Source organism: Nycticebus coucang, chromosome 20 (genome assembly GCF_027406575.1).
Source record: "Nycticebus coucang isolate mNycCou1 chromosome 20, mNycCou1.pri, whole genome shotgun sequence".
NCBI classification, from domain to species: Eukaryota; Metazoa; Chordata; class Mammalia; order Primates; family Lorisidae; genus Nycticebus; species Nycticebus coucang.
The window spans coordinates 59,693,294-59,716,803 of record NC_069799.1 but is presented as its reverse complement, the minus strand read 5'-3'; the positions used below and the strand labels follow the sequence as shown (position 1 = coordinate 59,716,803).

The following is a 23,510-nucleotide window of genomic DNA, read 5'->3' as shown; positions in this document are numbered from 1 at the left end:
GGCAGGTCAGAGGCATTGAAAGAGGCCAGATGGACTCGAGCGGATGTGGCTGAGGATGATGAGACCTCTGAACTCTCAGCCCGGAAGAAACCGTTGGCAAAACACTGTGGCCACCCCTTTCTTCACTGGCTTCCTGCATTGTTTGTGTTTAAAACTCAGTCACATGAATGCTGATGTGCAGCTTAGTTAGCCTCTGTAAGAGGGGCACTAGGAATGCCTCATCTGAGTGCTGCGTTCATTTTTCAGAGAAGGCATGATCCCTGCCAAGGCAGTTCCCGTCCCTTTGCACAGTTGACAGCTGGCTCCTTATGGAATATGTGTCTTCCAGGAGAGAACAGGGGCCCAAGCACCAGTGCGAGAGAACGCAGTGTGGTCGCTGAGACCCAGCCCCAACCCCCTAAGAGGAGCGTTAGTGTCAATAAGAACAACCGGCTGGTACTGCCACCACACGACAGTCGCCTCCTTCAGGCCATCGTGGGCCCAGGGGGTAGCCCAGTGTTTTTCAGCGTTTTTTATCTTGCTGCTCACTGGAACCTATAGTTAAACAAACTTCCATGGCACATTTCAATTATGTTGATCAAAAAAAGAGTTTAAAAAAAAGACTATTCTTACTGTGCTTTGAACTTCTTTCAAAAACAATTTAAGTAATGATCTTTAAATTTTTTTGCAGCACACCTAAGATCCTCTCTCAGCACACTGGTTGAAAATCACTGCTTTAGCCCCTCAAAATACTCTAGGGTTTCAAAGAGTGGGTGCAGGGATGCACACGGTGGTGATGGGGGACATTGCACAAGTAGTGAGGCTGGGTGGGATGGCCAGTGTCGGTGGCATTGCCGTGCACAGGAGCAAAGGCCTGAGTTAGAGAGGGCGCCAGGAATGGGGAGGCTGGAAGGGAATGGTCCATAAGCATCACTTGTCATCTGAATGGCAGCTTCGGGCTGCTGGAGAAACATTTTACTTCCTCTGCTCTCATAGTCACTCAGCATCATCTCCTGGGAACTTGCATTTACACAGCAGCTAAATGTTTTGGGGTACTAGCCGGAGGGTGGAAGGCTGTCTTCACTAACAGTTACTGCGCCCAATAGGTGTCAGACACTAGGACAGGATGCAGAAATGGATTTATTTGGAGGTGACAGATGATAAACAGATAAATTACCATCCAGACTTGCTGTCATGAGATGGGAGGGAGGTGCTGGGATATCTCCCAGGCATCACAGGACAGGCGACAGGGATGAATCTGGCAGGAGAGATCCGGTGGCGGTTGAGGGAAGGGCTGTGCCTTTAACATCTGCAAGGCCGTCACGTCTTAGACAGATTGATGGTGTATCTCCCAAGACCCAGTTATCTAAAGATGTGATGTGCTGAGGTGTGTGAGGAAAAATGTCCCCTTCCATGGGAAACATAAAAATGCAGTTTGAAAGAGTTGATCCAGCTTTAATATCTAAAACTTGGGAATAGGGAAAATACAATTTCTGAATGATTGGAGTCTTAATTTTCTTAGCAATACAGAGCACAGGGAAGAATGAGATACTTCATGTTTTTTAAGTATTTATATGGGAAGTGCAGGGCGGTGTGGCAGGGTGGGTGGTGGGTGTACAGTAACAGGACCAGAGAGAGACCGGGTCCAGAAGGGAAGCGGCCAGCCCACCGGCAGGTGGTGTGCCAGCAGGCCTGGGTCAGGCCCCTTTGTGACTATGGAGTAGAGTGGGAGGCAGGAAAGGGAGACTCCACCTCACTACAGCAAGTCAGGGACACCTGCTGGCGGTGGGCAGGAGGACCCCCCGAAGGGTCCCTCTGAAGTCCACAACTCAACGCCACATAACGTGGTGCAGGGTGCTGCGTAATGCACACGATGCCGCTTCCCAGCTTCTGGTCTCCTTGCCATGTGCCAGGGGCTTGTTCTCTGTCCATCTCTGAAGTACATTGTGAGAGGAAGCGAAGAGGACATGTGGAAAGTGCCAGAAAAGGCTGCGGCCAATGGCGTGGAGGCATTCCCAGTTCGACTGTTCATCTGTACAGGGGCATCATTGCCATCAGAGCAAGGAAGGAGGGAGGGACCTAGAGAAAGGGAGAGAAGGAAGGAAGCCAGGGAGGGGGGAAGAGGCAGGATGTCTGGATGCAGCGTCCTCAGTGGGGGGTCCTCCACTGCTGCCTGGGAGTGCTTGGTGCTAATCCCCTCCAGGTGGGTGTCCGCACCGCGCCGTGGTGTGAAACCCACTCTGCGTGAGAACTCACTCATCTGCGCCATCTCTGTTTCGCTGCAGCATGAGCTGAGCCTAAAGTGGCTGCATCCCAACTTCTTACAGATGTGTTTCACCCTCAGAAGGAGGCTCAGTGCCGCCGTGCGGACGCCTCAGGCTCTCGAGGTGGTGTCACTTGGCTAATGCAAGAGTCAAAAGGTCGACTCCACATGGATCACGTCACTCACTTGTCACACTTTGGGAAGATTTTGTTCTTCCTTCCTCCTCCCAACCCCCCATCTTCAGTCCTGGTTGTACATAAACTGTCTAAGGAATGTGTTTCCTCTTTTCCCTCCAGTATTCTCTTTTCCTTTCTCCGCTGAGTCTTTCCCTATTCTGCTGAGAACTCATTCTCAGCTCTTAGGGCATTATCTAAACCTCAGGGAATGGTCCAGCCATTTACCTGATACATTTTCTTCAACAGCGCTTTGCTGGAGTCACCCCGCACATGGTTCTAATCTGTGAGGCATTCCTGGTTTCTCCAGCCTGCTCTCCTCTGAGTTTGCAAGGAGAAAGTTCTGGGAATCCACATAGTCAAATAGACTGTTCCCAAAGTAGTTGGATTACATTTTTGTAGTGATTCAGGTCTCACTGTTGCTGTAGTCTGTAAATCCAAATAATACTCTGAAACCTGTTTTGATTATTAAGTGTACTTTTTCAGATAAGTTCAAAAGATTGTCAGCTTTAAAAGCTTTGCTTTATTTTATGATTTTTAAAAGTCTGTCGTATCAGGGTAACCTGGCTTATTGTACCCTCAATGAATCCCCAACAATAAAAAAAAAACTCACAGGAGGTGGGAGAAAAAAAAAAGTTTGTCATATTATCCAGAGTAAGATGAGTGCAACTCAGATTCCTTTATATAGATCCCAGTCATTCATTCAGTAAGTGTTTGTCAAATACCTACTGAGTGTCAAAACAGGACAGATGGTGACTTCCCAGGGGTCACACACTCGTGTCCAGAGGAGGGACACCCACATTTGACTGATTTTTGTTCTTGTTTTTCAGAGACCCACTGATCCTGGGTTGGTTTTATGAAACTTAGGGACTGATACACGTGGATGTTCGTTGTTTTGATCATTTTATGGCACCCAGGCCTGATTGCATAAAAACATTCTTCCTTTACAAGCTCGCCTTTGAGAAAGCTTTCTCAGGAGGGCTTGCGCTATTTGTAGATTCAAGGGCTCCTTAGCTAAGTGCTCAGAAGCTTTGGCACACAAAGATCAAAGTTCAGGAGTAAGTCTGGTACGCTCTATCATAGTGTTAACAGCACAGTGCCCCAAACAATGACCAGGGGCAGGGTCCCCCCTTCCCTTCTATGGCAGTTTAGAAAAAGGAAGGAGGAGAAACGCAAGGGACAAATGTGAGCTCAGGGGATATTTAGGTCAAGATGTGTGGTCTTTAGAGGATGGTCCTAAAACTGCACAAAATGTAAACTATGTTGCTCCATTCTCAAGGTTAGAATGTGGGACGTTGGACTGGGTCCTCAGGGCTCATTCTCTGCTCCCTTCCCTCATGTCATCCTTCTGGGTGCCGAGCAGCCAGCCTCCCGCCTCAGGATTTGATGGAGTTGGTAGGGTGGGAAAGAGAAGTCGGGGATGGGGTGTGAGAACTAGCATTTAGTGATCACTCTGTGGCCAGAACTTTCTCTAGCCATATCCATCCATCCATCCGTCATCTGCCTTCTATTTCCATCAGCAGCAGCATCTATTGATATCGGTCTATCCTTCCTCTATCTGTCAATGTGTTTTATATGTCATACACCTTACTCGGTCCCCCAAAGGGACTGTAACAAGCTGGTCAATGGAAGTGGTCAACATAAGGAACTAAGCCTGCTGTATTGATAGGTATATGGGGTGCAAGTCCAGTCTATGAAAATTAGGTCAACCTAAGGAGGTGGTCAGCTAATGAGGTTCTACTGTATATTATTACATAGTAGACATGATCTATAGTACAGTATCTCTGTCAGGGGGACATTGTTATCCTCATTCAAAAAATAAACTGGACTCAGAGAGGATGAAGCATTTCCTCCAGTGCTACTCGGCCCGTTCTTGGTAGAGGCAGACTTTGAGGAAACTATTGTGCGCAGTGGGAGTTACCCTCAGAGAGCAGCACATACCTCCCTTGGAAAACTCACGTATGTATTCTCCTAAGAGCCCTTTTGCCTGAGTAGTCTAAAATGGAAAACTCTGGGTTCCTGTTGACTGACAATTGTCAGGGTGAACTGTTGCATTCACATGTTTTTATATCAAATATTTAAAATAAGTCTCAGCACTCACTCGTGAAAACTCACCCTTGTCTGACTTTATTTCCCTGCTTCTGGCAGCCCCCACCCCCACAGTTGAGGAGGGCATTCCTGAGCTCTGCATAGGAGCGTGGCTCTAAACAGAAGCTGTCTGACACGGCCCTGTTGGAATCTGGTTCAGTACAGACGCAGGGTCATCTGTCTACAGGCCCTCTCTCCACAGATAGGGCCGCAGTCGTCCTGGTCATTCATTCTCCCATCTGCAGGAAGGCAGACTGGGAAGAACATTGGGCATTGATTTTAGAACAAGGGCACTGAGCTGTTTTTTATTACTTTAGCAGGTCATATGGCCTTGTCTCTGGCTCTGTTTCCAAATGTGTAATAAATAATATAAAAATCATGACACTGACTTCAGAGGCAGGTTGAGAAAGAGAACGTGGATGGGTGGTGTTTCCCCACCTTTGCGGGGACACTGCCAGTATCCTTAAGATCACTGTGAGTTGGCTCTGGAGTTAGATGAATAGAGTTAAAATTCTGTGTTGCTCCTTAGGTGTGAGCAAGTTGCTTGATTTTTCATGCATTTATTCCCTGATCTGGAAATCCAAGGTTAGAGCATTTAGCTCAGAAGTATGCATTAAATGAGATAACACGTGTAAGTTTGCAAGTGCTTGATAGGTGATGACTATTGTTACTGACTTTTACAGGACAATCACCAAGTCTGTTTCTCTAATGTATATAAAAGCAGACATTCTCCTTGTCCTATTTAAATAAGGCTGGACCACAGAACTTTGAGGGACAAGACCCAGGCCTGTCTTATTTGCTGTGGTCTGACCAGTATTTCCCCTAGGATCAGCACTCTGTGAATACCTGTGGGATTGGATTGAAGTGGTTTTTGTTTTTCTAGGCCAGAGCCCAGGCAGATACCCAGGGCTATCGCTGGCTGTGGCCTTAAGACCATCTCTTCATTGCTCTGGAACTCCCAGTGTTCTAAATGAGAGCTCATTCCAGCGGATGACTTCTGGTCTGCAGAATGAAACCGCCAACTGTGTAGATCCCCCTACTTTGAAAAGTATTTCTTCACACATACTTTTTGGCTTCTAGTTTGAGGACTCGGGCTGGGAGCAGGAGGAACCACCTGTGAGTTGTGGCATTCCATGGGCAGGTGCTGCTGGGAGGGACCTGCATAGCAAGGAAAGCCACGCATGGGAGACGCTGTCTGCATAGGGGACAGATGTGAGCTCAGGGGACATGCGTTGAAGGTTCATTTATTGGGGATGCCCCTGACCATTAGGAAACTTCACTACAAACATAATGGAAAATTACTACACTAGGAAAAGTTGGGTTGAGTTTTTCTCTTATAGAATAAGCACCCATGGTGGGCACTCAACTCTACTTTTTTTTCTTTTCTTTCTTTCTTTTCTTTCCTTTTTTAATTGAGACAGAATCTCACTCTGTGGTCCTGGGTAGAGTTCTGTGGCACCCTTGCAGCTCACAGCAACCACTTCAAATTCTTGGGCTCAAGCGATCCTGCCTCAGCCTCCCAAGTGAGGGTGGTACTACAGGCACCCACCACCATGCCCAGATAGTTCTTCTATTTTTAGTAGAGACAGGGGTCTCGCTGTTGTTCAAGGTGGTCTTGAACCCCTGAGCTCAAGCAATCCTTCTGCCTCGGCCTCCCAGAGCGCTGGGATTACATGTGTGAACCACTGCACTCAGCCTCAACCCTCCTTCTTACATCAGTTTAAGTATGTGCTGTTGCACACATGCACACACATAGGCATAAATGTTTTGTGCAAAGCACTTCCTGTTCTTCAAAGAAGTATTCAAAGAACAAGTATTCATTAAAGGGCAATGAGTGCTAATGAAAGACAAGAAACACTAGTTATGATACTGTCCCTGCCCTTCAGGGACTGGCAATTAAGGTGGGAAGATAAACGTCATAATCATGATAATAACTCACAATCTTTTAGAATTTCTTGAGAAAGAGGTGGGCTGGGTTGTGAAGAAGGGGGAATGTTTGGATGGGGCCAGATGGAAGGGGAGAGTCTTTGAAACACTGAGGCATTTAAAGACTTGAGCATCCATCAGAACTTTGCTGAACACATGCTGTGTGCTGGACTGCGTACTAAGGTTAAAAAGGAGACACTGTTGCCACCCTCAGGGAGCTGAGTCTAACAGGAGATGATGAGATGTGGGCAGAAGCCAACCCACCGGCCATGACGGTAGTGCCTGGGTAGCTGGAAGAGCACAGATCAGTGTGCCTACCCCGGCCGGCTGGGGTCAGACAAGACATCACCATGCAAGGACCACACACATGGAGCTTTGGGGGTGAGCAGCTCACATCTGTGGACATGGAGAGAGGCGCTTTGAAGGCACAGAGAACAGTATTTGGAAAGGACTACCCTTGATGACGGATGAAAGGCTGTGGCTTCCCTGACCCGCTCCTAGTTACCCTTCCTGGTTAGCTTTTATATTTCCTGTTTATTCTGAAGTTTAGCATTGAGTGTCTGTCCCCCCAACTGCAATGTAAATGCCACGGAACTGGGAGTTCTGATGTCCGTTCCATACCTGGGACCTGGTCAGAGCTCATCCAGTCTTTATTCAAGTCACCAGCTTAGCAGAGGCAGGGCCAGGGAGGTAATGTGATGTGCAGCCAGCTGGCTGAGTTTTGTTCATCCGGGGCCTTGTTGGCACACTCAAACAAGTGTGGGGATCCTCACAAAATATAATCTAGCAATTCCAAAAGAATCAAAATCAGGATCTCAAGAGGTGTTTGCACTCCCACATTCATAGCGACAGCCAAGAGATGGAGACAACCTAAATGTCTGGTCAGACGACAATAAAGAAAATGTGGTAAGCATGTTGGAATATCTTCAGCCTTTAAAAAGCAGGAAATTCTGCCATATGTAATAGCCTGACCTTGAGGACTTTCTGCAAAGTGAAATAAGCCAGGGACAGAGAGCCTGCGCGATTCCACTTCTGGAAGTATCTAAAATAGTTAAACTCATAGAATGAAAGTGTGCAATGGTGGTCACCAGGGGCCGGAGGAGGGGAGCCAGTAACTGATGTGCATGAAGTTTCAGTCAAGCCAGATGAGCACACGCTCTGGAGTTTGCTGTACAGAATTGTTAGGCGTTCTTATCACTAAAATAAAGTCACTGCCTAGTGTCAAAAGTGGCTGGAGCTTTCTGTGCCCTGATTCTGCTGCCAGCTCCCTCCTGTTCTTTCTGTGTCCCTCTCTGGAGGAAGAAAAGCAGAACCTTAAACATGTGATTGAAGGGATCTGAGAGGTACCCATAGGAGATTGAGGTGAATTGTGGAGATAAAGATACGTAACATGGTAAAGAAGTAAAACTGATCGTTATTTGGAAATCCTTTCAGCAGACACCTGTTGTCATGGGAATGCAGATCATGACCAAGGGCCACAGCAGGCAGAACATAGGTTGAGGTGGATAATGGCCGTGGCACACTCACAGGGCCTCTTAATGGGGCTTTTATAAAGTTATGGCATCTCTGTGTCCAAGGAAAACTGCACCACTGAGTCAGCCATGATCGGCGAGTGCCGATGTTCACGTTCATTTACACTGAGAGCTGTCTCCTTCCTGGAGAACCTCCTTTATGGAATCCGCCCAGGACCAGGACCAGCACTGTAGGTAACCCTAACTACGTTGCATCCTCTCCACAAAGGCAGGCCATGGGCTCTCAATGTCAGGCCCGTGCCCTGGGCCTCTGGAATGTCTGTCAGTGATACTCGATGTGGCCTTTTCCACCTGCTCCCACAGGGGTGCTGTGTAGGAGGGCAGGGCAGGTGAGAGAGACATTGAGGACTCGCCGGTGGGCTCTCCTGCAGCCTAGGTCCTTCTCTGTTCCAGAGCCCAGCACAGGCCTTCTCTCTGTAAATGTGTTTGAGCATCTGGGTGCTGAGGGTCCAAAGATAAGAGTGAGACATGGCCAGGTCTGAGCTGTGGGCAGTTGCCCCATGGAACCATCAGCTATGGGGGGACACACCTCAGGGCACTGACCCACCTGGTGGGGGCGAGGGGGGACAGTCTTCCTCATGACACCCAGCTGGTCTTCACATCAGGTGACAAGGTGAAGGAAGGGCAGCCCAGGTGGGGTGCACACCTTTGCCTTGGTCCAGAAAGTAGAGTGACCTTGTGCAAGGATCTAGCCCCTAAGCACCTTTCTGCCGGGGCCCAGACTGTGGCAGGCAGGGTTGGAAAGGTGGATGACAAACCACAGGACCTACTCAGAGAATTCACTCAGTGCCCCTCAGGGAATAGCAGAATAGTTGGGAACATAAGCCTGGGACACGCGAGTCCTGATTCAGCTACATGTAGTTCTTAGCCTGTCAAAGGAACATTGTGTCAGGACTGTGTGTGGAGGACAGGCTGTAAGGACACCTCTACACCTGGGGGGGGAAGGGGAGGAGCGTGATGAGAGGGGCCAGGGCCTAGACCCCCGTGCTTGATTCTCCTCCTTCCCCATCTCGGCTGATCCCAGACAATGTCGGAGTTCACCCCTCTTTCATGGCCCTCGTATCTCAGCCTTCCTGGGCACAGAGTGGAGTGCAGAGTGTCTCCAAGGGGCCTGGAAGATTCCTGGACCCTCCCTCACAGGACAGCGAGGTTTAAGTGAGGTCATGCAGCAAAGCTCTTAGAGGAGTTCCTGACCCAAATGATGCTCAGTCGAGGCTGGGCTGAAAAACCAAACTAGACTGAGTAGGATGTTTGTGTGTATGTGCTGCAGGCAGATGAAGTGGCACCCAAATTAGGGACAGCCAAGACTGGAGGGTGTGAGAGCTCTGCCCGGCAGAGAGCCCTAAAGTAATGGAAGTGAGGAAGAGGCCCTGGAAGGGGAGTTGTCCTTGCTGGGAGGGACAGTCCCTGGGTTGGGAAATTCGTGTTTTAGTCTCAACCATAAACTTTGAAGCCTAGAAAAATTGGGAATGGCTTTATTGTCTTTGAGTCCCCATTGTGATACAACACATAGATTATTGCTAGATTTGATATGTAAAATCAGTCACAGTTCCGGCAGCCTGGTGGTCACAGAAGACCCACTTTCTGCCTGACATTGTTACTCCTCAGACCTCCTTCACGCAGACCGACACTCCTCAGGCCTCCTTCACGCAGACCGACACTCCTCAGGCCTCCTTCACGCAGACCGACTAAAGACAGGAGCTCTCTGAACCTGCCAGATCTGAGGAAGACTTTACAATTCTGTCTGCCCTTCTGTTTATTTTATAATCCTTATTTTTAAATCTTCTTTCTTAGTTTGAACTTACTTTAGACACCAAGCTAGATCCATTTCCTCATCTCCTGTCCTCAGCAGAGCTGCAGAAGCATGGCATTCTATACAAAAAAAAACAAGAAACAAAAAAATAAAGAGCTAGAACCAAAAGAGACTGGAGGATACATTAAGAAAACTGGCACAAGAAGAATCAGTCTTTCTCGGAATTTTCTTACAGAATTCTTTCCTTGAAAAGAAAGCCAACCTATAAAGTAAAACACATGCGGTTGTAAATAAACAAAACCTCATGGATCTCAAATGTAGTTTTGTTTTTTGTTTTTTTGTTTCCTAAGATGAACTAACATTTTGCTCTGTCTGCTTTTCCTAATATGCACATTTCATTTAGCTCAAGTCCTCATTATGGGAGAAATTTATGAACCCATCTCCATGCTCCGGGTCTCCTTGGGCAGCAAAGTACCTCTTGGTGTTTCAGAAGCACTGGCTCTTGTTCATTTTGCCAAAAGCAGCAAATCTTTAAAAATTAAATTTTCTGGACTCTTAACCCCTAAAACAACCTTGCAGGATAGATGATTTTGAATCTTACAGGCCCACAGAATGTCTCACAACCTTTAAAAATGTCATCAACCATCCCCCTGCATAGCGGTACCCAGCGATACATGTCCCATGGCAAGAGCAGCAGAGGGACAGAGGGACCAAGGCTGTCCTTCTCACCTTTATTGCATTTTGTGTTTCTCTGAGACAGTTTCACTCAGGCATTTTATCTGCCTTGGTGTCATAGTTCACAATAACCTCAATCTCTTGGGCTCAAGTGATTCTTAGCCTCAGCCTGCTGAGTAGCTGGGACTGCAGGTGTCTGTGACAACACCTGGCTGGTGTTTTCTATGTTAAGTAGCAATGGGGCCTCAGTCTTGCTCAGGCTTGTCTCGAACTCCTGAGCTCAAGAAATCCACCTACCTAGCTCCAAAGTGCTAAGATCACAGGCCTGAGACACCTCTCCTGGCCCCTTCATTGCATTTCTTATTTGCTGAGAATATCCCTTGCAGGCCCGTACTCTACTGATTCCTGCTAATTTGTTGTTTTTTGTTTTTTTTTATTGTTGGGGATTCATTGAGGGCTTCATTCAATAAGCCAGTTACACTGATTGCAATTGTTAGGTAAAGTCCCTCTTGCAATCATGTCTTGCCCCCATAAAGTGTGACACACACTAAGGCCCCACCCCCCTCCCTCCATCCCTCTTTCTGCTTTCCCCCCCCATAACCTTAATTGTCATTAATTGTCCTCATATCAAGATTGAGTACATAGGATTCATGCTTCTCCATTCTTGTGATGCTTTACTAAGAATAATGTCTTCCACTTCCATCCAGGTTAATACGAAGGATGTAAAGTCTCCATTTTTTTTAATGGCTGAATAGTATTCCATGGTATACATATACCACAGCTTGTTAATCCATTCCTGGGTTGGTGGGCATTTAGGCTGTTTCCACATTTTGGCAATTGTAAATTGAGCTGCAATAAACAGTCTAGTACAAGTGTCCTTATGATAAAAGGATTTCTTTCCTTCTGGGTAGATGCCCAGTAATGGGATTGCAGAATCAAATGGGAGGTCTAGCTTGAGTGCTTTGAGGTTTCTCCATATTTCCTTCCAGAAAGGTTGTACTAGTTTGCAGTCCCACCAGCAGTGTAAAAGTGTTCCCTTCTCTCCACATCCACGCCAGCATCTGCAGTTTTGAGATTTTGTGATGTGGGCCATTCCCACTGGGGTTAGATGATATCTCAGGGTTGTTTTGATTTGCATTTCTCTAATATATAGAGATGATGAACATTTTTTCATGTGTTTGTTAGCCATTCATCTGTCATCTTTAGAGAAAGTTCTATTCATGTCTCTTGCCCATTGATATATGGGATTGTTGGCTTTTTTCATGTGGATTAATTTGAGTTCTCTATAGATCCTAGTTATCAAGCTTTTGTCTGATTGAAAATATGCAAATATCCTTTCCCATTGTGTGGGTTGTCTCTTTGCTTTGGTTATTGTCTCCTTAGCTGTACAGAAGCTTTTCAGTTTAATGAAGACCCATTTGTTTATTTTTGTTGTTGTTGCAGTTGCCATGGCAGTCTTCTTCATGAAGTCTTCCCCAGGCCGATATCTTCCAGTGTTTTTCCTATGCTTTCTTTGAGGATTTTTATTGTTTCATGCCTTAAATTTAAGTCCTTTATCCATCTTGAATCAATTTTTGTGAGTGGGGAAAGGTGTGGGTCCAGTTTCAGTCTTTTACATGTAGACATCCAGTTCTCCCAACACCATTTATTGAATAGGGAGTCTTTCCCCCATGGTATGTTCTTGTTTGGTTTATCAAAGATTAGGTGGTTGTAAAATGTTAGTTTCATTTCTTGGTTTTCAATTCAATTCCAAGTGTCTATGTCTCTGTTTTTGTGCCAGTACCATGCTGTCTTGACCACTATGGCTTTGTAGTACAGACTAAAATCTGGTATGCTGATTTCCCAGCTTTATTTTTATTACTAAGAACTGCCTTAGCTATACGGGTGTTTTTTCCGGTTCCATACAAAACGCAGAATCATTTTTTCCAAATCTTGAAAGTACGATGTAGGTACTTTGATAGGAATGGCATTGAATAGGTAGATTGCTTTGGGAAGTATAGACATTTTAACAATGTTGATTCTTCCCATCCATGAGCATGGTATGTTCTTCCATTTGTTAATATCCTCTGCTATTTCCTTTCTGAGGAGTTCATAGTTTTCTTTATAGAGGTCCTTCACCTCCTTCGTTAGGTATATTCCTAGGTATTTCATTTTCTTTGAAACTATGGTGAAGGGAGTTGTGTCCTTAATTAGCTTCTCATCTTGACTGTTATTGGTGTACACAAAGGCTACTGACTTGTGGACATTGATTTTATATCCTGAAACATTACTGTATTTTTTGATGACTTCTAGGAGTCTTGTGGTTGAGTCTTTGGGGTTCTCTAAGTATAAGATCATGTCGTCAGCAAAGAGGGAGAGTTTGACCTCCTCTGCTCCCATTTGGATTCCCTTTATTTCCTTGTCTTGCCTAATTGTATTGGCTAGAACTTCCAGCACTATGTTGAATAGTAAAGGTGACAGAGGACAACCTTGTCTGGTTCCAGTTCTAAGAGGAAAAGCTTTCAGTTTTACTCCATTCAGTAAAATATTGGCTGTGGGTTTGTCATAGATAGCTTCAATCAGTTTTAGAAATGTGCCACCTATGCCTATACTCTTCAGTGTTTTCTAATTAGAAAAGGATGCTGGATTTTATCAAATGCTTTTTCTGCATCTATTGAGAGGATCATGTGATCTTTATTTTTGCCTCTGTTAATGTGGTGGATAACGTTTGTGGACTTGGGTATGTTAAACCAGCCTTGCATCCCTGGGATGAAGCCTACTTGATCATGATGAATGACTTTTTTGATGATAAGCTGTAATCTATTGGCTAGGATTTTGTTGAGAATTTTTCCATCTATATTCATGAGTGAGATTGGTCTGAAATTCTCCTTTTTGTTTGGGTCTTTTCCTGGTTTTGGTATCAGGGTGATGTTTGCTTCATAGAATGTGTTGGGGAAGATTCCTTCTTCCTCAATTTTTTGGAATAATTTCTGCAGTACAGGAATAAGCTCTTCCTTGAAGGTTTGATAGAATTCTGGAGTGAAGCCATCTGGACCAGGGCATTTTTTGGTTGGAAGATTTTTTATCTCAGTGCTTGAAATTGGTCTGTTCAGGAGGTCTATTTCTTCCTGGCTGAGTCTAGGGAGAGGGTGTGATTCCAAATATTGATCCATTTCCTTCACATTGTCAAATTTCTGGGCATAGAGTTTCTGGTAGTATTCAGAGATGATCTCTTGTATCTCTGTGGGATCAGTTGTTATTTCCCCTTTATCGTTTCTGATTGAGGTTACTAGAGATTTTACTTTTCTATTCCTTGTTAGTCTGGCCAATGGTTTATCTATTTTATTTATTTTTTCAAAAAACCAACTCCTTGTTTCATTAATTTTCTGAATGATTCTTTTGTTTTCAATTTCATTGATCTCTGATTTGATTTTGGATATTTCTTTTCTTCTACTGAGTTTAGGCTTAGATTGTTCTTCTTTTTCCAATTCCATAAGATCTCTTGTGAGATTGTTGATGTGCTCTCTTTCTGTTTTTCGAATGTAGGCATCTAAAGTGATGAATTTTCCTCTCAAAACTGCTTTTGCAGTATCCCACAGGTTTTGGTAGCTTGTGTCTTCATTGTTGTTATGCTCAAGGAAGTTAATGATTTCCTGTTTTATTTCTTCCTGCACCCATCTGTTATTCAACAGAAGATTGTTTAATTTCCATGCCTTTGGGTGGGGTTGAGCATTTTTGTTAGAGTTGAGTTCCACCTTTAGTGCCTTATGGTCTGAGAAGATACAAGGTAAAACTTCAGTTCTTTTGATTCTGTTGATATTTGTTTTGTGTCCCAGGATATGATCAATTTTGGAGAATGTTCCATGGGGTGATGAGAAGAATGTATATTCTTTATCTTTGGGGTGGAGTGTTCTATATGTGCCTATCAAGCATAGTTGTTCTAGGGTCTCATTTAAATCTCTTATATCTTTGTTTAATTTCTGTTTGGAGGAGCTGTCCAGCTCTGTAAGAGGAGTGTTAAAGTCCCCTGTTATGATGGTATTCTCAGATATCATATTGTTCAGACTGAGTAAGGTCTGCTTCAAGAATCTGGGAGCATTTAAATTAGGTGCATAAATATTTAGAATTGAAACGTCTTCTTGTTGTAGTTTTCCCTTGACCAATATAAAGTGACCATCTTTGTCTTTTTTGACCTTAGTTGCTTTAAATCCACATGTATCTGAAAATAAGATTGCAACTCCTCTTTTCTTCTGAATGCCATTTGCCTGAAAAATTGTCTTTCAACCCTTGACTCGGAGCTTTAATTTGTCTTTTGTAGCCAGGTGTGTTTCTTGCAGACAGCAAATGGATGGCTTGTGTTTTTTAATCCAGTCAGCCAATCTATGTCTCTTCAGTGGGGAATTCAAGCCATTAACATTTATTGAGATAATTGATAAGTGTGGTAGTATTCTATTCGTCTTATTTGGTGAGAGTCCATTGCTTAGTTTTATCTTTTGCATCAGTGTGGAGGTTAGGTTCTGTCCTTTGATTTCTGAGTTCTTACTTTGCTGCTGATCCATTGTGGTGGTCAGTGTGCAGAACAGGTTGAAGTATTTCCTGTAGAGCTGGTCTTGTTGTGGCGAATTTCCTCAATGTTTGTGTATCCGTAAATGATTTGATTTCTCCATCAATTTTGAAGCTTAGCTTAGCAGGGTACAGAATTCTGGGCTGGAAATTGTTCTGTTTAAGTAGATTAAAGGTAGATGACCATTGTCTTCTTGCTTGGAAAGTTTCATTAGAGAAGTGTGCGGTCACTCTGATGGATTTGCCCCTGTAGGTCAACTGGCGCTTACTCCTGGCAGCTTGCAGAATCTTTTCTTTTGTCTTGAGTTTGGACAGGTTCATCACAATGTGTCTTGGAGAAGCTCGGTTAGAGTTGAGGCGACCTGGGGTCCGATATCCCTCTGAAAGCAGTGTGTCAGAATCTTTGGTGATGTTTGGGAAATTTTCTTTTACAATATTCTCTAGTATGGCTTCCATTCCTCTGGGCATTCTTCTTCCCCTTCTGGAATTCCTATAACTCGTATGTTGGAACGCTTTATAAAGTCCCATATAAAGTCCCATAATTCTGACAGTGAACGTTCTGCTTTCTCTCTCTTCTTTTCTGCCTCTTTTACTGTCTGAGTTATCTCAAGAACTTTGTCTTCTACCTCTGAAATTCTTTCTTCTGCATGGTCTAACCTGTTGCTGATACTTTCCATTGCATCTTTAAGTTCCCTAATTGACTGTTTCATTTCCTTCAGCTCTGCTATATCCTTTTTATATTCTTCATATCGTTCATCTCTTATTTGATTCTGTTTTTGGATTTCCTTTTGGTTATTTTCCACTTTATTAGCAATTTCCTTCATTGTTTCCGTCATTTCTTTCATTGTTTTCAACATGTGTATTCTAAATTCCCTTTCTGTCATTCCTAACATTTCTTTACAGGTGGAATCATCTGCAGTAGCTACCTCATGGTCCCTTGGTGGGGTTGTTCTAGACTGGTTCTTCATGTTGCCTGGAGTTTTCTGCTGATTCTTCCTCATGAGTGATTTCTTTTATCTGTTTCCTTGCCCTAATTTTCCTTTCACTTCCTCTTGCTCTTTAGGTTCTTGTGCCTGTGGACGGTTTTCCACTGTTTTAGTCCTCCTCTTGGGGTCCAGAAGTCTCTCGCTGACTCCCCATATCCTCATAGGAGTGATGATAGGCAGATTCCACCCAGCCAGAGATGCCTAGAGTCCTATCTCCCCAGACTCACGGTGCCCAGATGCAAGGAAGCTGTTACTCAGCCGCCATCTTGCTCTGCCTGCCCGATTCCTGCTAATTTGTTCTCATTAAACTGGTCACTTGGGGCGGCGCCTGTGGCTCAGTGAGTAAGGCGCCGGCCCCATATGCCGAGGGTGGCGGGTTCCAACCCAACCCAGCCCCGGCCAAACGGCAACAAAAAAATAGCCGGGCGTTGTGGCGGGCGCCTGTTGTCCCAGCTACTCGGGAGGCTGAGGCAGGAGAATCGCCTAAGCCCAGGAGTTGGAGGTTGCTGTGAGCCGTGTGACGCCACGGCACTCTACCGAGGGCAAAAGTGAAACTCTGTCTCTACAAAAAAAAAAAAAAAAAAAAACTGGTCACTAACTGGTCACTGGGTTTTGAGTAACACTGGGCTGTACAAGATGATTCAAGGTCAGGTCAGGTTTGTCACAGCCCCCAGAAGCAGGTTCTGCACCATCCAGCCAAGTGCTGCCGTCCCCCGTTTTGGCTAGCTTTGTCCCCAGTCCCACCTCTCTGTAGCTGTCCATCCCAGCCAGGGCCTGCCCCTCCAAAACTCAGGCCCCAGGCCTATGCCAGGTCCCTCCTTAAGTGTTTTATCCAGCAAAACTGAGTCATAGAGCTACACCATCTTAGAGCCAAAAAGAATATTAGGAGTATTCTAGTCTGATCCCTCCACATTTTCACATAAAGAAATTTTAGTCCCCCCAAAAATGTACCCATGGCCTACTAGTGGTAAAGGCGGCATCCAAACTGATAGCAGAACTAGAAAGAGAATCCACAGTTTTATAGGACAAAATTGTAGATGGTGTATGTAATCAAAATTTCTACTCCTATGGGCGGCACCTGTGGCTCAGTCGGGAAGGCGCCGACCCCATATACCGAGGGTGGCAGGCTCAAACCCGGCCCTGGCTGAACTGCAACAACAAAAAAATAGCTGGGCGTTGTGGCAGGTGCCTGTAGTTCCAGCTACTTGGGAAGTGGAGGCAGGAGAATTGCTTGAGTCCAAGAGTTAGAGGTTGCTGTGAGCTGTGATACCACAGCACTCTACCCAGGGCAATAGCTTGAGGCTCTGTCTCAAAAAAAAAAAAAGAAAAAATGAATCTAGAAGGGCCCTGAAATGTATATTAAATGTACATATATAGTCTTTTTCTACCAACCCATCATCTCTTAGGGCCAGCATTACAGATAATAAGGTCAATAGCATTTATGCACAGGACACTCTGTTGGAGGTTTTAAGAGTGTATGAGACTCTGTCAATGATGTACAAAGAGTCAGTTAAGGTGGATTTAATTGTAGGTATTTGCCTGTGGTCATCACTTGGGTTTTCCCTTTCTGCGAGTGTATTTATGAAATCACAGTTTGACGTCTGTGCCCCCTGTGTCCATGGAACATGTGATTCCTTTGCCGGGATTCTGTCTGGGGCACAGATGGTGCAGGTTTCCTTAACCTGAGTGACAGTGTCTCTTCCTTTCAGGCAAAATGTAAAACCACCACGCTGGATTTTCAGGTGTCTTAGATCTTATGCCATCTTGTCTTCCAGGCTCTGTGGCTACCCTCCTTTTTATGATGAAAATGACTCCAAGCTCTTTGAACAGATCCTCAAGGCAGAATACGAGTTTGACTCCCCCTACTGGGACGACATCTCTGACTCTGGTAGGTCTCCCACACATGGCTCCCAGCAGGTGCAATGCCTCCACCCAGACTACCTGACCCTGCCAGACCCACGGGGCTCCAGGGGGCTCAGAGTGGTCCTGAGGCCCCTGCTGTAGTCCTTTTTGAGTTCTGTGTAACAAATATCATGAACAAGGCAGCTTTAGCTACAAACATTTATTTCTCACAGTTCTGGAGGCTGGAAAGTCCAAGCCAAAGGCTCTCCACATTTGGTACCTGGTGACAACCCACTGCCCGGTTCACTGATAGCATCTTCCCACTGTGTCCTCACAGGGCAAAAGGGGCAAGAGAGAGCCGTGAGGTCTTTTTTATGAAGGCACTAATCTCATCTGTGAGGGTTCCACCTTCACAACATAATCACCTCCCAAAGATGACTCCTCCAAATGCCCTCACATGAGGCATTAGGATTTCAACATAGGAACCTTGGGGGGCCATGCGCCTGGGCCAGCACACTCAGAGCACACGTAACTCTGCCCTAGGAAGCTTCCTGAGCTGCATATGTGGGTTTAACTCGCAAAGCAGAGGACAGGCTGGAGACATCTGGCTCACTAACCCAGGCTATGGCATAGAGACTCACTCCTCTGCCTGTCCTAGCTGTGTGCTGAACTGGGTGTCCCAGGAGTCCTCTGTAATAGCCTGCATGGGCTGCACACAGTGCAGGACTCAGTATCTGTGGTGCCTAGCCCAGGACCTGGCGGCTTAGCAGAAGTTCGGGGGGTTTGGTCATTTCAGCCATGTCTAACACAAAGAAAACATCCCCAAAACACTGCTCTAAAGTGGTGGTGGACTAATTAGATGTGCATGATTATCAAGATACTTTCTTCTCTGAACCAAAGGGATCACTAGCAGCTAGAAACAAGGGCCTTGGCACCTGGGATTCAGGGACCCTGACCCGGCCCTGCTGTTCTTCATTCAGTGTGTCACCGTAGGATCCCCCAGCGCTGGCTTTCTTCTTTCCCAAGTGCTGGCGCCTCTCGTATCCATGGTACAGGAGGGCCCTTGGAGGGCAGGTCACGTGTTTTTCACATTACAGAAAGTATGCCTGACCATTTGATGGTATATCTCATTGTCTCATCTCAAGCCACAAAGTGACTCCTTCCGGTGTGCCTTCTTTTTGAACAGCAAAAGACTTCATTCGGAATCTGATGGAGAAAGACCCAAATAAAAGATACACGTGTGAGCAGGCAGCTCGGCACCCATGGTAAGAAAAATCACCCAGCACGAGGACCTTGTCGTCTGAATGCCTCCCAGAGTAGGCTTTCTGTTGGCCATTCTCATTTAGGAAATCCACTTGGGTATTAATTTCACCTCATTCTGCCTGGTGACCGTACGCCTCTCCTCCAAGCCAGTGTTGGAACTCGTGTGTGTGCCTTCAGGGCGCAGTCTTCTGAATGCCCTCAGGAGAAGTTAGTGTGCAGAAGATAGCTCTTGCTCCGTCACTTTGCAGAAAGTTTTTAAGGATCATTTTTATTGAAAACAATCACCCAATGAGGCATTAAGATTGGTGTTTTATTCCTTGTGTTTATTACTCAGGAAATGAATTTGAAGTTGCCTATTTACTTTTCCTTTTTTTTTATTTTTATTTTTTTTGGTAGAGACAGAGTCTCACTGTACCGCCCTCGGATAGAGTGCCGTGGCGTCACACGGCTCACAGCAACCTCTAACTCTTGGGCTTACGCGATTCTCCTGCCTCAGCCTCCCGAGCAGCTGTGACTACAGGCGCGCGCCACAACGCCCCGCTATTTTTTTTTTGTTGTTGTTGCAGTTTGGCCGGGGCTGGGTTTGAAACTGCCACCCTCGGCATATGGGGCCTTCGCCCTACTCACTGAGCCACAGGCGCCGCCCTACTTTTCCTTTTAAGATGCTTTTTGAATTTGTGTTTCTTCAGTTCTCAGGGGAATAATTAATAGTGTATGGCATTTTTTCACATCTCAAGCAGAGTGTTGCCTTGTTTTATGCTTAAATTAGAGCCCTGCTTTATTATCAACTTGTTGTGAAGCTGGGTTTGTATTTTTACAGAGTTGACATGAGAAATAGTGGAGATGACACAGATAAAGAGCTTAGCACAAGTCTGGAGTATCGTAAATGCTTAGTTAATTGCAGCTCTTAGTATTAAAGCATCATGAGCTTTTAAAATTTAAAACAAATGCCAAGAGTAGTAAAACACTCACTACCATGAAAATAAATGCACAAAACCTTGAGGTCAAGGGAAAATTCTTCTAAGAAGCATCCTACAAGACCAGCCCCTGTTCAGTCAACTGTGTGTTCCTTAGCGTTTTCTCCAGGGTGTCACAGCAGGTCAGCCTTCCAGAAGGGACCTGCTCACGGGGAGTGCCATGGCCCAGTTTCGCAGTATGTTGGTGCTTAACACCTGTCATTTCTTGCGTCTCTATTATGTTTGAGGCACTGAACTGATTGCTTTCACGCGTTGTCTCCTTTATTCTTTATATTAATGATGACCCTAGGAGGTAGGATCTAGCTTCATTTCAGAGCTAAGGAAGTAGAAAATAAGGTAGCTTAGCCAAGACTGCACAACCAGCTAATGCCAAAGCCAGGGTTGCAGCTAAACCTGTCTGGTCCCAAATGCATGCCCTTCCCCAGCACGCTGAAAGAGAAGAAAAGAGGAAGTAGGGGAAGGGTTAGGGCAGAAGGAAAGAATGTTCTGGAGAAGTGGATGGTTAGGATTGTGCATCCATTGTCCTGGTAGTTTTAATAAGTCACTTTGGACAATAAGCCTAAGTATGTGATGATAAAGATAGTAAAGGGGCAGCGCCTGTGGCTCAAAGGAGTAGGGCGCTGGCCCCATATGCCAGAGGTGGCATGTTCAAACCCAGCCCCTGCCAAAAACCACACACACACACACACACAAAAAAAAAAAAAAAAAAAAGATAGTAAAGGTTTTCTTACATTATCAGCAATAGGCCTTTAAACTATAAGACTTCAGAAATTATCTTATAGAGAAGTAAAATGACCTGAAAAAGAAGGGGAAGTGGCCAGGCACGGTGGCTCACAACTGTAATCCTAGCACTCGGGGAGGCCGAGGCAGGTGGATCTCTTGAGCTCGGGAGTTCAAGACCAGTCTGAGTAAGAGTGAGACCGCATCTATACTAAAAATAGAAAAACTAGCTGGGCGTTGTGGCGGGTGCCTGTAGTCCCAGCTACTACTCAGGAGGCTGAGGCAGGAGGATCATTTGAGCCCAAGAATTTGAGGTTGCTGTGAGCTGTGGAGCCACAGCACTCTACCCAGAGTGACAGAGCAAGACTATTTCCAAAAAAAAAAGAAAGAAAAAAAGAAGAGAAGTGATTTGCCTCCTAGCACTCGTTCCCTAATCCAGCCTAGCTCTGTAGAAGGCGGGAAGAAGACCACTTAAAACCTGGTCTCTGCCTTACCATTTTGGAAAAACCAGAGAAGGGAGAGGTCAGTCTCCTTATGGGTGGGCTCAGCAGAGCCTGACGTCCATGTGTCTTGAACCGTGAGAAGCTTCCCCGAGGCTGGCAGAGAAGGGAAGGTGCTCCAGACAGGGAAGGTGGCAGGGGACATGTGAGAGAGGTGAATTTATTTTTAAGGAATTAAGGCATCAATTCATGTGATTGTGGGGGCTGATAAACCCAAAAATCTGCAGGGCCAGCTGGAGACCCATCTGATGTTACAGCTTTTGAGTCTGAAGACTCTGTGAAGACCATGTTCCCTCCTCTGCTCTTCTTAAGACCTTCAGCTGATTTAAGTGGGGCTCACCCATGTTATGGACACTAATCAGCTTTGCTCGAAGCCTACTGATTAAAATGTTACTCTCAGAGGGCACAGTGGCTACTGTAATCTCAGCACCGTGGAAGGCCAAGGCAGGTGGACTGCTTAAGCTTGGGAGTTCAAGATCAGCCTGAGCAAGAGCAAGACCCTGTCTCCTAAAAAATAGCCAGGCATTGTAGCAGAAGCCTATAACCCCAGCTACTAGGGAGGCTGAGGCAAGAGGATCACTTGAGCCCAAGAGTTTGAGGTTGCTGTGAGCTATGATTCTGCGGCATGCTACCGAGGGTGACGAGGTGACACTCAGTCTCCAAAAATGTAAATAAAAATACTAATCTCATCTAAAAAAAAATGTTTTCACAGCAACATCTAGTCTAGCATTTGGCCAAAAATCTGTGAGTACCATGGCCTAGCCATGTTTACCATAAAGTTAACCATCATACTCGTGAATGTTCACTGAGATACTCCCCACTTTCTGGGCTGCAGCCACCTGGGCTCCCATTGGCTGTAGGAATCGGGAACAGCCCAGGAGTCTGGCAAGTCTCTCTGGGACACACACCAAGCATCACCAGGCCTGTCTTAAGCAAGTAACTAGAAAAACGCAGACTCGGCGGTGGAGGTAGTGTACACCACATGCAGAACAAAAACCCCAGAGGAAAGGGGAGAAGGGTTTGATGACCTGTGAGCAGACGAGGGTAGCAAGGCAGGCCCCGGAGGCGCGGCTTTGTAAATACTGTCTTTATTGTTCGCATAGATATTAAAACCAGAGAGGAAGAGAGACGTGAATAAAGTGTGAGCACCCGTAGCTTTACATGTGCACGTGTGGGTGTGTGTACAGATGTATAAAGAAATTCTGCATCAGAAGCATTGGTTAATGCCTAGGACAGTCTCGGTGACCACTGAGATCCTGTCCAATTTTAAGATGCCCTGCCTCTTTTTTTTTTTTTTTTTTTTGTAGAGACAGAGTCTCACTCGATGGCCCTCGGTAGAGTGCCGTGGCCTCACACAGCTCACAGCAACCTCCAACTCCTGGGCTTAAGCGATTCCGTTGCCTCAGCCTCCCGAGTAGCTGGGACTACAAGCACCCGCCACAACGCCCGGCTATTTTTTGGTTGCAGTTTGGCCGGGGCCGGGCTTGAACCTGCCACCCTCGGTATATGGGGCCGGCGCCTTACCGACTGAGCCACAGGCACCGCCCATGCCTCTTAAAATTGGTATCCTGCATTGTTATGTGAACTCCTGGCTTGTGGTGAGCAAGAGCAGCTGTGGTCCCAGTGCCCATTTAAGGACCCATGTTATGCAGCTGTGGCCCAAGGTGGCTGCACCATCCTCCACAGGAAGGCTGCCTAGTGGGGAGCCTCTGGGCTGCCTTCTGCCCGAGGGACACTCACCCGGAGGTAGCATAGCCTAGGACTGTGGGAAGCGAGGGCGAAACATTTCTAAAATACCTGAACACTTACATTTTCCTTACATCTGGGTCCATTTGGACCCACAGAGGTGGCAGGGGCAGCAGAGTCCAGGCTCTGAGTGTCTGCGACCACGCTGCTGACAAGCGCTGGAGGCCAAGGCCAGCGTTCCCCTGCTTCCCCCGCAACCTGTTTGCTTTGGAGCCCGGCCCCGCCTGCAGCCATTCTCAGCCCAAGGAATTCCATACTTCCCACCACTTCAGCCCTATCCTTTCCAAGAAACAGCTGGCCACTGACACGCTGGATGTAGTTTTTCATCATGGTCCAAGAGGAAACACCCCATGGCTCTCAGGGAAAAAAACCTTCATCAAGGAGTCTGCAGTTCCCAAACCTCCTCACACTCATTCAGATGCATTTGCCCATCCAGACATCCCGCTTCTGTTCTGTGATGTGTGTCTGGGAATAGGGGACCGTGTCCATTTGCTGGACGTGGAAACCTGGCTCTTGTGGGTGACTTGCTGAGCATCCTCTTGGCC

At 46.0% G+C, this 23,510-nt stretch overlaps 1 protein-coding gene across 9 annotated transcripts in view; it reads left to right on the top strand.

Annotated features, from left to right (window-relative positions):
• The window catches only part of CAMK1D (calcium/calmodulin dependent protein kinase ID), a 392,843-nt gene that overhangs the window by 358,927 nt on the left and 10,406 nt on the right, over positions 1-23,510 (top strand). For all 9 annotated transcript variants that reach the window (XR_008376200.1, XR_008376199.1, XM_053572401.1 and 6 more), the window contains 2 exons: positions 17,693-17,805; positions 18,946-19,024. Coding sequence is in view for 7 of the 9 variants with exons in the window: in XM_053572401.1 (XP_053428376.1) it covers positions 17,693-17,805; positions 18,946-19,024 (192 nt within the window). In the remaining 2 variants the exon portion in view is untranslated. The remainder of the gene's footprint in view (positions 1-17,692; positions 17,806-18,945; positions 19,025-23,510) is intronic.